The sequence below is a fragment of the Oratosquilla oratoria genome, chromosome 3, assembly GCF_046742065.1.
Source record: "Oratosquilla oratoria isolate Oo_2021 chromosome 3, ASM4674206v1, whole genome shotgun sequence".
Lineage (NCBI taxonomy): Eukaryota > Metazoa > Arthropoda > Malacostraca > Stomatopoda > Squillidae > Oratosquilla > Oratosquilla oratoria.
This window is the reverse complement of record NC_134779.1, coordinates 11,316,992-11,329,193: the sequence shown is the minus strand read 5'-3', so window position 1 is coordinate 11,329,193 and position 12,202 is coordinate 11,316,992. Positions and strand designations below refer to the sequence as shown.

Sequence of the window (12,202 nt, the reverse complement as noted above, 5' to 3'; positions counted from 1 at the left end):
CCAGATCCATAAAAGCCCAAAAAACATCCTTACCTTTTCCTATAGCTTTCTCATATATCTGTCTTACCACAAAAATCTGATCTACGCAACCTCTACCTGTCCTAAATCCACACACTTCCTCGCAAATTACTCCCTCTGTTCCTCTCCTAATCCTCACAATCAAGATCCTCCCATAAGCCTTCCCAACTACATTTAAGCTGATCCCTCAAAAACTACTACTCACACTTGTCCCCTTTTCCCTTGTAAAGTGGAACTATACAGGCATTCCGCCAGTCCTCCGGCACTCTACCCTCTCTCCAGCAAACATTAGATAACCTCACCAGCCAATTCACCATCACTGAACCTCCTTTTTTTTTTAGACATTCTGCATGGCATCCATCCTGACCAGGTATCTTTAAAAAATGGATCTTCTAGTTATAAGGGTTGGTGACCACTGGTCTAGACAAAGAGCATGTGAGAGGAAGATTCCATGGGGAATCCTGGTAATTGAGGCTTGTAATGTATGTAGATTTGGAATAAATGAGACCAAAAACAGATAAGATAGGTAGTATTAATGTGAGAAGGAAGATGGACTTGTGCTGAGATACATAATATCTTACATTTTTATATCTTCTGTGTATTCTCTGTTACCTTGACATAATTTAAGTATTTCCTGTTTTTTTGTTTTTTTTGTTTTTTAGCTTGCTGTTTACATATCTATAAAATAATTTGGGTTGATCTTTACATTTATCTATTATGTCCTTTTCATAATTTCTCTTTTCTTCTCTACATATTTTTACATATTCATTTCTTAGTATGGTGTATATTTTCCATTTCTCATTTTTTTCCTTTTTCCACCTTTTCCAGGTTTTATCTCTTCTGTATTTTGCCTCCCTGCACTTTTTATTATTCCAGGATTTTATATATACCCTTTCCTGTTTTTGTCAAGTTATATACTTATCCATGCCTTGATTATAGATTTCCTTCCAAATTGTCCCATTTCTCTTCCACCTTTGTTTCTTCATTATTAATTTTTTCCAGTTTGCTTCTTGAAAGAATTTTCTAAGTTTCCCAAAATCTGTTTTGTTGTACATTAGTCTTCCTTTTCTGTGTTTTCATTAATATCTATATTTGTTTCTTCATTTAATTCTAGTTCTATTAGTATGTGATCACTTTTTCCAATTGGTGTCTTGTATTTTATTTTATCCACAATTTCAGGTTCTGATGTGAATATCAAATCCAATCTTGAGGGTTCATTGTTACTTCTATATCTTGTGTTTTCCTTGACCCATTGCGTCAATGTGTAATCAATGGTCATTTCCAGTAATATGTTTCCCTAGTGATCTTCACCTTTCACAGTTATTTCTTCCCAACATATTTCTTTTGAGTTAAAATCACCCATAATTACCAGTTTTCTTGCTTTCTTTAGTATTTCATTTAGTGTTTTTCTTGTGTCTTCCAGCATTTTGGAGTTTTCACCTTCATTCCATGCATGAGTTTTAGGTGGGACTAAATTACTGCATACTTTCTATTTTTCATATCTCTATCCTCAACTCTTATCATAATCAATTCCACATTGTTCTCTCCTTCTGTAATTTTTGTCACATTTAGGCCTTTCTTGGTTAGTAACATCAATCCTCCACCCTGCCTTGTTTCTCTATTTCTGTACCAACAATTGTATAGTTCTTGTCCTATACTATATGGTGGTAATGATCCTTTTATTTTTGTCTCCACAATCCCCATTATATCTGGTTTTTCTTGTTCTAGATAGTCATTCAATTCATCGATTCCTGATATCAATCTGTCTATGTTGGTATAAGTTATCTTCATTTTTTTTCCTTTTCTTGCTTTTCTTCTTGTTCCTGCATTTCCTTTTCCCTTATGTACTATTTCCTCAGTCTCAAGTCCATCACTCCAAAAAAACTCCTTCCTTTTGTTTTTTTGTTCTTTTCTTGTTCTTTTCCTTAGCTTCCTCTTTAAGTATTTTTTCCTTTTATTTTTCCTCATCACTCAGTTCCTTTTTTATCCCTAGATTTTTGTAGTTTTTACTTTTTGCTAGTTTTCCTACGTTTGTTAATATTTCTTCTGCTATTCTCTGTGAATTAAGTTTTACTTTAAGAGGTCTATTCTTCTCTTCAGAATATTTGCCCATCCTATAGATATCTTCTATTGCCTTTTTGTGTCCTTGGCCCTCCTCCTGTATTTCTTTTAGTATTTCTGTCACTATATTCTTCTCCTCTTTTTCCCTTTGGAACCTTATTAGACCATGTTTTTCTTTGATACCATTTTTTTTTTTTTTTTTGTCTATTGTGTCTCTTACCCAATCTCTTTTTTCTTTTATTACTTCTATTACTGTGTCCTTTGTACTTTCATTCATTTGTTCTTTGACTATTATTTTAAATAGTATTTTTTGGTTTTCTTTGTCTTTCGTTTGGTTTTTGATTTCCATCATGTTTGATTTTTTTTTTAATTTTCCACCGATTTTGCCTGCCTCTTTTAATATTTTTTCATTAACTTCCCTCAACAAAGTTTCATTTTTAATTATGTCTTCATTTTTCATCTTTTCATTGTCATTTTTTACTTTAGCCAGTTCCTTTTTAATTTCTTCCAATTCCCTAAATAATAGTGCATTTTCCCTCCTCAATTCACTTCTTTGTATAATTGGTTATGTTCCCTTTTGCATTCAACAATGTCCCTTTTCATTTCAAACATTTCTTGGTTTATTCTGTTCTGAATCCATGGAATGATTCGTGTTCATATCTGGGACTATCTATGTTACATATTTTCTTTCTAACTACTACCAAAGATGTTTCATACTTACTCATGTCCAAACTTCTTTTGGTTGTCTCTGTGTATATCTGTTTATCTCTATTTCCCTTCTTTTTTCTATTCTTGTTAAACTTAGATAACTTTGCTACATCATGGGTACCACTCATCATAGCCCCCCTCCGATCTGTTTACAACCAAGTAAATCTCCAATTTTTGGTCAAAGAATGGCTAGATTTAGTACTAGTTCACAGAGCGTTCTCAGGCACATCCAGTTTGTTTGATTGTCACTGTGTGTGTAATTGTCTTTGTACATATTCACACTCAGTCAAGTAAGGAACTAGGATATATTTTGAATAACTTTATTATAATGTTGAAATAGAGCTGCTTAATGATTATTATGTATTTTTATTCATAACTGTATCATTGGACTTTTATAATTGTTATATATTGCTTTTGTGTATGTTAGTGACTTAATTGCTCAGTAGTAGGTTCATCATGTTTTGAATATATTTTACTTGTTTCTTTGATTTTTACAGAGCAAAGGATTTGTGGTCAAGAGCATACCGTCTCGATGACTGGTTCAAAGAAGGAGGAGTCATTATCATTGGCTACGACATGTTCCGAAACCTGACAAATCTTAATTCTAAGCGCTTCAAGGGAAAAATGAAAGAAATATTCAAAAGAACTCTTTTGGAACCAGGTAAGATGGCAACTGACACACACACAACACACACACATATACCTACAATTTATTAAGATCAATGAAAGTGGCCTTTGACTACATGGATGAGGAGATGGTTAAGAAATTAATTGTTACATTGATATGACCGAAATTAGAATATGCTATATCAATGTGGGCACCTAGCACAAAGAAAAACACAAGGAAATTAGAAAGAATCCAAAGAGCAGCAACAAAGATGGCACCCACACTATCAAATTTGAAATATGAACTAAGATTGGAAAAATTAGAGCAGAGAAGGGAAAGAGGCGACTTGTTAACCATTTTCAGAACTATGAAAGGGATGGAAGTTCTGGATAGAGATGACCTATTAAAATGGGACAAAAGAGAAACAAGAGGACATGCAAAGAAATTAAAGAAAGACAGTTACAGAAGAAACCTGAAAAAAAACCAGTTTCCCGCACAGAGTGATCGATGTCTGGAACGGGCAAAACCTAACTAAAGAAATAGTAGAATTAAAAAGACAGTTAAGAGAAGTAAAGGGTGAGAATGAGGAATTGAAGAAGAGTAATAAAGAGAATAAAGAGCCCATAGCAAAAGAGGTAAGTGGTTGGAAAAAAGTACAAGAGAACAATAAAATAGAATTTAGAGGTATAATGGAACAGCAGATGAAAGAGCAAAGTAAGGACACAGTTATTAAAGTGATGAGAGAGAAGGAGAATATAGTAAGAGACTTAGCGGATAAAAAGAAACGTATGATTATATTAGGGATGGAAGAGAAGTATAATCTAAATAGGATTACAAGAATAAAGGAAGAAACGGAAAAAGTTAATAAGATATCAGAAGTAGTTCAAAAAGATGAACCAGAAACAGGGAAAGAAATAGAAGAAATAGGCTAGGGAAATACAATACAGATAAGACCAGACCAATTAAGGTTAAATTCAGGTCACAAACAGCAGCAGAGAATATCTTAGCAAAAACAGGGAAACTAGCAGACAGTGAACAATATAAACAGGTATAGATAAAAAGAGAAATGAATGAAGAGGAAAGAGAGGAGGAGAAAACAAAAAGACTAGAAGCTAAGGAAAAAACAAAACAAAAAGAGAACAGAGTCAGAAAAAGAGAAATTCTATTGGAGAGTAGTGAATATGAAAGTGAGGAAATAGTTTATAGCAGAGAAAAACAGAAGGGAAATAGAAAACACAATGGAAGTAGCAGAAAATTAAAAGTGTCTTACATAAATATAGATGGCTTAACAACAGGCTTGAACGAACTGAATGACTACCTGAAGGAAAAACATCCAGGGATTATCTACTTAAATGGGACAGAAGAAATACAAAGGGACACAAGAAGAAACTTAAAAAGGACAGTTACAGAAGAGATCTGAAAAAGAATAGATTTGCACACAGAGTGATAGATACATGGAATAAATTGAAAGAGAAAACAGTGAGTGCTAAAACTATACATGACTAAGAAAGAACTGGATGTGGATAGATACAACTGCGGGTCTCTACGAGCATAGCCCTTCTCCTGCAAGATACAACAACTAGGTAAATACATACATACATGCACACACAGGCTCGATAGTGTGGTGGCACTGCGCTCAACTGCTAATTCAGTGATTAGGGTTTGTGTCCCATCTAGGGCTGGCAATTTCAGCATTGCTGCACTGCAAGCTGGCACTCCAACTCTGGTGAGCAAGGTGTGTGTGTATAGGGTACAGGATCTTGACACTGTCTTTGGATTGGGCTCAAGAACTCCCTATCAAGTTGAAATGCATTTCTTACACTGAGAGTTAGCAACCAGTGACTGCTTTCTTTCCCTTATCTCTTTCAGCCAATGACATAGAAATAGTCCTTCACAGATACATAGTGGGAGGGCCCAAGGACCAATGTCAGCCCCTGTGAGGCTGTGGGTTTTCCACTTTTGCCCAAGGCAACAGTTAATTGATTGATTAACACTACTGTAGGAAAGAACTCAGGGCAACAATTAATTGTCTCAAGTGTGATATAATAATTATGTTATTGGTTCAAGGTTGTTTATATATTTTTTGTGATAGCACTACATTTATATATCAAGTACCAGTGCTAGACATTTTTATTTAGCTGAGATTATGACCTCGGTAGGAAAGGGTAACAGTCTTGTTTAACATTTCTACTATAATGATGCACTTAACAGATTTTGTTTTGGTTAATGCTATACTGTTTTGTTTTTGCTTTTGGTGCTTTTGCAGGAGCGTGACTGATCTTATGGTTTGTATTTATTTCAGGACCTGATGTTATTGTATGTGATGAAGGTCATGTTCTAAAGAATGAAAATGCTGTATTGACCAAGAATATCCGTCAAGTGAATTCTTTACGCAGAATAATCCTAACTGGAACACCACTCCAAAACAACTTAAAAGAATGTGAGTAACTGGAATATCAACTATCATGTAAATGAATAATATTTCATAAGGAATTTCACTTGCTTCAAGAAACCACCTTTGCATCTTCATGCTTTGATAAATCTTTTACCATGTACAAAGGGGAAAGAGCATTTTGTGTGAATGTGCATATACAAGGGGCTTCTAATGTGAGGATAAGAGCTATGATTGTAGGGTCCCATTGGTGTATTTCCAATGGTCAGTTCTGATCTTAAATTGACCCGTATTGTCTCACTTTAACTCTTCCTTTATCCACACTATTCCATGAATCAATAATTCTATATGGAAACCTTTATTCTCTCTCTTTCTCCCTTCCACCACTTCCTCCAATGTCATTCTTGCTGCATTGCTTCTAACCTGGGCAGGGGCAGGGATGACCCTTCATCCACAAAAAGCTAAGATAAAAGGAAATAGGTGACATGGAAGTGGGATGGGTGAAGGGTGGGTGCATGTCTTGGCTGGCTACCTCCCTCATAAGGGTAGGTAACTTATTGGTATATTGATTGATGGACCTAGTTGTAGTATACAGGGTTGGAGCCATGCTCAAGGTGTCCTGTAACTTTGCCTCCACACATCAAACATTGCCAAAAATTCATTTATAGCATTGGCTTGGATTATTTTGCACAGGTAGGCCTTGCATTCACTTAATTGTGGGTTCAAGTCTCTTATTTTTCTTTGATTCCCAAGAGTGACTGTTACTTGCCCAACAGTTAAAGTGTGTAATAGGGCAAAGGCGATGGCTTTGGCTGCAACTACACAACACCTCACCACCTTGGATTATGCTCATATTTTCATCCAACTTTTTCTATAAGTCTCTTCATTGTGGAAAGCTGTGGTTCATAGCATCTTTCACACAATTCACCAAACAGGAGACATAAACACCCAATCCTACACTGCCCTACTCTAGCCTTACCTAGACAGCGGTATAATATCTCTATTGAGTGACTTATGGGCCAATCCATGATTGATTGTGTAGCAGGTTGAGGCTTGATATCATTGATCGTGATAATGTTTTTTAATATCAGTTCTTGTAGGTTCCACACATCAATGCCTATACTTATCATTATATGCCTATATTATATGATATCCCCATGTTTTATTGTTCACAGATCATTGCATGATCCAGTTTGTGAAGCCAAACCTCCTTGGTACAAAGAAGGAGTTTGCAAACCGGTTCATCAACCCTATAGAGGCAGGACAGTGTGCTGATGCCCTACCAAGGGATGTCAAGAGAATGAAGAGAAGAGCACATATCCTACACAATATGTTAGAAGGGTGTGTTCAGGTAAGAACAAAAGGCATAAAAATGTTGACATTAGACTGAACAGGAGACATAGATTGTGAAGGTTATTAAATTTTGTAGTGAATATGTTCACTGTTTTTCACAGAGATTGTTGAGGTGTGTGTGTGCATATATATATATGTATATATATATTCTCTTGGTCTATCTCACTCTTGCTCTCTTGGTGTCTTTATTCTCTTGGTCTCAGTCTCTCTGTCTTTCTCTCATCTCTCTTGGTCTCTCTCACTGTCTCTTCTTCTCTCTCTGTCTCTCCTCTCTCTTGGTCTCTCTCTTCTCTCTCCTCTCTCCTCTTTCTCTCCTCTCTCTCTCTCTCCCTGTCTGTCTTCTCTCTCTCTTCTCCCTTCTCTCTCTCCTCTCTCCCTTCTCTCTCTTCTCTCTCCCTTCTCTCTCCCTTCTCTCTCTCTTCTCTCACTCTTCTCTCTTATCTCTCTCCCTTCTCCTTTCTCCTTTATCTCTCCCTTCTCTCTCCCTTCTCTCTCCCTCTCCCATATCTCTCTCTCTCTCCCTTCTCCTTTCTCCTTTATCTCTCCCTTCTCTCTCCCTTCTCTCTCCCTCTCCCATATCTCTCTCTCTCTCTCTCTCTCTCTCTCTCTATCTCTATCTCCCTTCTCTCTCTCTCTCTCTCTCTCCTCTTTCTCTTTCTCTCCCTTTTCTCTCCCTCTCTCCCATTTCTCTCTCACCCTTCTCTCTCTTCTCCCTTCTCTCTCTCTCTTCTCCCTTCTCTCTCTCTCTTCTCCCTTCTCTCTCTCTTCTCCCTTCTCTCTCTTCTCCCTTCTCTCTCTCTTCTCCCTTCTCTCTTTCTCTTCTCCCTTCTCTCTTTCTCTTCTCCCTTCTCTCTCTCTTCTTCCTTCTCTCTCTCTTCTTCCTTCTCTCTCTCTCTTCTTCCTTCTCTCTCTCTCTCTCTCTCTCTCTCTCTCTCTCTTCTCCCTTCTCTCTCTCTCTTCTCTCTCTCTTCTCCCTTCTCTCCTCTCTTCTCCCTTCTCTCCTCTCTTCTCCCTTCTCTCCTCTCTTCTCCCTTCTCTCCTCTCTTCTCCCTTCTCTCCTCTCTTCTCCCTTCTCTCCTCTCTTCTCTCTCTCTCTCTCTTCTCCCTTCTCTCTCTCTCTCTCTCTCTCTCTCTCTCTCTCTCTCTTCTCCTCCTTCTCTCTCTCTCTCTCTCTCTCTCTCTCTCTCTCTCTCTCTCTCTCTCTTCTCCCTTCTCTCTCTCTCTCTCTTCTCCCTTCTCTCTCTCTCTTCTCCCTTCTCTCTCTCTCTTCTCCCTTCTCTCTCTCTCTTCTCCCTTCTCTCTCTCTCTTCTCCCTTCTCTCTCTCTTCTCCCTTCTCTCTCTCTCTTCTCCCTTCTCTCTCTCTCTCTTCTCCCTTCTCTCTCTCTCTCTCCTCCCTTCTCTCTCTCTCTCTCCTCCCTTCTCTCTCTCTCTCTCCTCCCTTCTCTCTCTCTCTCTCTCCTCCCTTCTCTCTCTCTCTCTCCTCCCTTCTCTCTCTCTCTCTCCTCCCTTCTCTCTCTCTCTCTCCTCCCTTCTCTCTCTCTCTCTCTCCTCCCTTCTCTCTCTCTCTCTCCTCCCTTCTCTCTCTCTCCTCCCTTCTCTCTCTCTCCTCCCTTCTCTCTCTCTCTCTCTCTCTCTCCTCCCTTCTCTCTCTCTCTCTCTTCTTCCCTCCCCTTCCCTCTCTCTCCTCTCTTCTCTCCTTCTCTCTCTCTCTCTTCTCTCTTCTCCCTTCTCTCTCTCTCTCTCTTCTCCCTTCTCTCTCTCTCTCTCTCTCTCTCTCTCTCTCTCTTCTCCCTTCTCTCTCTCTCTCTTCTCCCTTCTCTCTCTCTCTCTTCTCCCTTCTCTCTCTCTCTCTTCTCCCTTCTCTCTCTCTCTCTCTCTTCTCCCTTCTCTCTCTCTCTTCTCCCTTCTCTCTCTCTCTCTTCTTCTCTCTCTTCTCTCCTCCCTTCTCTTTCTCTCTTCTCCCTTCTCCCTCCTCTCCCTCTCCCTTCTCTCTCTCTCCCTTCTCCCTCCTCTCTCTTTTCTCCTCCCCTTTCTTTCTCTCTTCTCCCTTCTTCCTCCTCTCTCTCTCCCTTCTTCCTCCTCTCTCTCTCTCTCTCTCTCTCTCTCTCTCTATGTAATGCTCTTGTGAATATTGTAAATAATGTAAAGAATACCCAATGAAAATTGGAATAAAGGAATTATTATTATTATTATCACTCTCTCTCTCTCTCTCTCTCTCTCTTCTCCCTTCTCTCTCTCTCTCTTCTCCCTTCTCTCTCTCTCTCTCTTCTCCCTTCTCTCTCTCTCTCTCTCTTCTCCCTTCTCTCTCTCTCTCTCTCTCTCTCTCTCTCTCTCTCTCTATCTCTCTCTTTCTCTCTCCCTCTCTCCCTTCTCTCTCTCCCTCTCTCCCTTCTCTCTCTCCCTCTCTCCCTTCTCTTTCCTCCCTTCTCTCCCTTCTCTTTCCTCCCTTCTCTTTTCTCCCTTCTCTCTCTCCTCCCTTCTCTCTCTCCTTCTTTTCTCTCTCTCTCCTCCTTTTCTCTCTCTCTCCTCCCTTCTCTCTTTCTCTCTCCCTTCTCTCTCCTCCCCTTCTCTCTCCTCCCTTCTCTCTCCTCTCCCTTCTCCCTCTCTTCTCTCTCTCTCCTCTCCCTTCTCTCTCCTCCCTTCTCTCTCCTCCCTTCTTTCCTCCCTCTCTCCCTCCCTCTCTCTCTCCCTCCTTCTCTCTCTCTCCCCCTTTCCCTCTCCTCCCTTCTCTCTCCTCCCTTCTCTCTCCTCCCTTCTCTCTCCTCCATTTTCCTCCCACCTCTCTCCTCCCTTCTCTCTCCTCCCTTCTCTCTCCTCCCTTCTCTCTCCTCCCTTCTCTCTCCTCCCTTCTCTCTCCTCCCTTCTCTCTCCTCCCTTCTCTCTCCTCCCTTCTCTCTCCTCCCTTCTCTCTCCTCCCTTCTCTCTCCTCCCTTCTCTCTCCTCCCTTCTCTCTCCTCCCTTCTCTCTCCTCCCTTCTCTCTCCTCCCTTCTCTCTCCTCCCTTCTCTCTCGTCTCTCACTTCTCTCTCCTCCCTTCTCTCTCCTCCCTTCTCTCTCCTCCCTTCTCTCTTTCCTCCCTCTCTCCTCCCTTCTCTCTTTCTTCCCTTCCTCCCTTCTCTCTTTCCTCCCTTCTCTCTTTCTTCCCTTCCTCCCTTCTCTCTTTCTTCCCTTCCTCCCTTCTCTCTTTCCTCCCTTCCTCCCTTCCTCCCTTCTCTCTTTCCTCCCTTCTCTCTCCTCCCTTCTCTCTCCTCCCTTCTCTCTCCTCTCTTCTCTCTCCTCCCTTCTCTCTCCTCTCTTCTCTCTCCTCCCTTCTCTCTCCTCCTTTCTCTCTCCTCCCTTCTCTCTCCTCCTTTCTCTCTCTTCCCTTCTCTCTCTTCCTTTCTCTCTCCTCCCTTCTATCTCCTCCGTTCTCTCTCCTCCCATCTCTCTCCTCCCGTCTCTCTCCTCCCTTCTCCTCCTCCCTTCTCTCTCCTCCCTTCTCTCTCCTCCCTTCTCTCTCCTCCCTTCTCTCTCCTCTCCCTTCTCTCTCCTCTTCTCTCTCCCCCCTTCTCTCTCCTCCCTTCTCTCTCCTCCTTTCTCTCTCCTTTCTCTCTCCTCCGTTCTCTCTTCTCTCTCTCCTTCTCTCTCCTCCCTTCTCTCTCCTCCCTTCTCGTCTCCCCTTCTCCTCTCCTCCTCTTCTCCCATTCTCTCTCTCTCCCCTTCTCTCCCTCTCTCTCCTCCCTTCTCTCTCCTCCCTTCTCTCTCCTCCCCTCTCCTCCCTTCTCTCTCCTCCCTTCTCTCTCCTCCCCTCTCTCCATTCCCTCTCTCTCCTCCTCTTCCCTCTCCTCCCCTTCTCTCCCTCCCCTTCTCTCTCCTCCCTTCCCTCTCCTCCCTTCTCTCTCCTCCCTTTCTCTCTCCTCCTCCCTTCTCTCTCCTCCTCCCTTCTCTCTCCTCTCTCTCCTCCCTTCTCTCTCCTCCCTTCTCTCTCCTCCCTTCTCTCTCCTCCCATCTCTCTCCTCCCCCTTCTCTCTCCTCCCTTCTCCTCTCCTCCCTTCCTCTCTCTCCTCCCTTCTCTCTCCTTTCTCCTCCCTTCTCTCTCCTTTCTCCTCCCTTCTCTCTTCTCTCATCTCTCTTCTTCTCTCCTCCCTTCTCTCTCCCTTCTCCCTTCTCTCTCCTCCCTTCTCTCTCCTCCCTTCTCTCCCTCTCCCTTCTCTTCTCCCCTTCTCCCCTCCCTTCTCTCTCCTCCCTTCCTCTCTCCCCTCCCATCTCTCTCCCTTCTCTCTCCCTTCTCCTCCCTCTCTCTTCTCCCTCTCTCCCTTCTCTCCCTCTCTCTCTCTCTCTCTCCCTTCTCTCCCTCTCTCTCTCCCCTCCCTTCTCTCCCCTCCCTTCTCTTCCCTTCTCTCTCCTCTCTCCCTCTCTCTCCTCTCCCTTCTCTCTTCTCTCCTCTCCCTCTCTCTTCTCTCTCCCCTCTCTCTCTCCCCTCTCTCTCTCTCCTCTCTCCTCTCCTCTCTCCCTCCTCTCTCTCTCCTCTCTCTCTCTCCTCTCTTTTCTCTCTCGTCTCTCTCCTCTCTCTCTCTCCTCTCTTTTCTCTCTCGTCTCTCTCTCTCTCTCCCTTCTCTCTCCTTCTCTCTCTTGCCCTTCTCCCTTCTCTCCCTTCTCTCCCTTCTCTCTCTCTTCTCTCTCCCTTCTCTCTCCTCTCTTTCTCTCTCCTCTCTTTCTCTCTCCCTTCTCTCTCCTCTCTCCCTTCTCTCTCCTCTCTCTCTCTCTCTCTCTCTTCTTTCTGCTCTCTCTCCTCTCTCTCTTCTTTCTGCTCTCTCTCCTCTCTCTCTCTCCTCTCCTCTCCTCTTTCTGCTCTCTCTCTCTCCTCTCTTTCTCTCCTCTCCCCTCTCTCTCTCCTCTCTTTCTCCTCTTTCTCTCCTCTCTCTTCTCTCTCTCTCTCCTCTCTTTCTCTCTCCTCTCTTTCTCTCTCCTCTCTCTCTCTCTCTCTCTCTCTCTCTCTCTCTCTCCTCTCTCCTCTCTCCTCTCTCATTTATCAACCTGGGTCAGTGAGATGGCCTGGGGACCTTTGCCAGTCACTGTAGGAA

At 42.1% G+C, this 12,202-nt stretch overlaps 1 protein-coding gene across 9 annotated transcripts in view; it reads left to right on the top strand.

The window, feature by feature from the left end:
• LOC143020262 (uncharacterized) overlaps window positions 1–12,202 on the top strand; it is a 201,683-nt gene that overhangs the window by 128,522 nt on the left and 60,959 nt on the right. For all 9 annotated transcript variants that reach the window (XM_076176511.1, XM_076176503.1, XM_076176475.1 and 6 more), the window contains 3 exons: window positions 3,285–3,448; window positions 5,697–5,834; window positions 6,962–7,137. In XM_076176511.1, coding sequence (XP_076032626.1) covers window positions 3,285–3,448; window positions 5,697–5,834; window positions 6,962–7,137 — 478 coding nt within the window. The remainder of the gene's footprint in view (window positions 1–3,284; window positions 3,449–5,696; window positions 5,835–6,961; window positions 7,138–12,202) is intronic.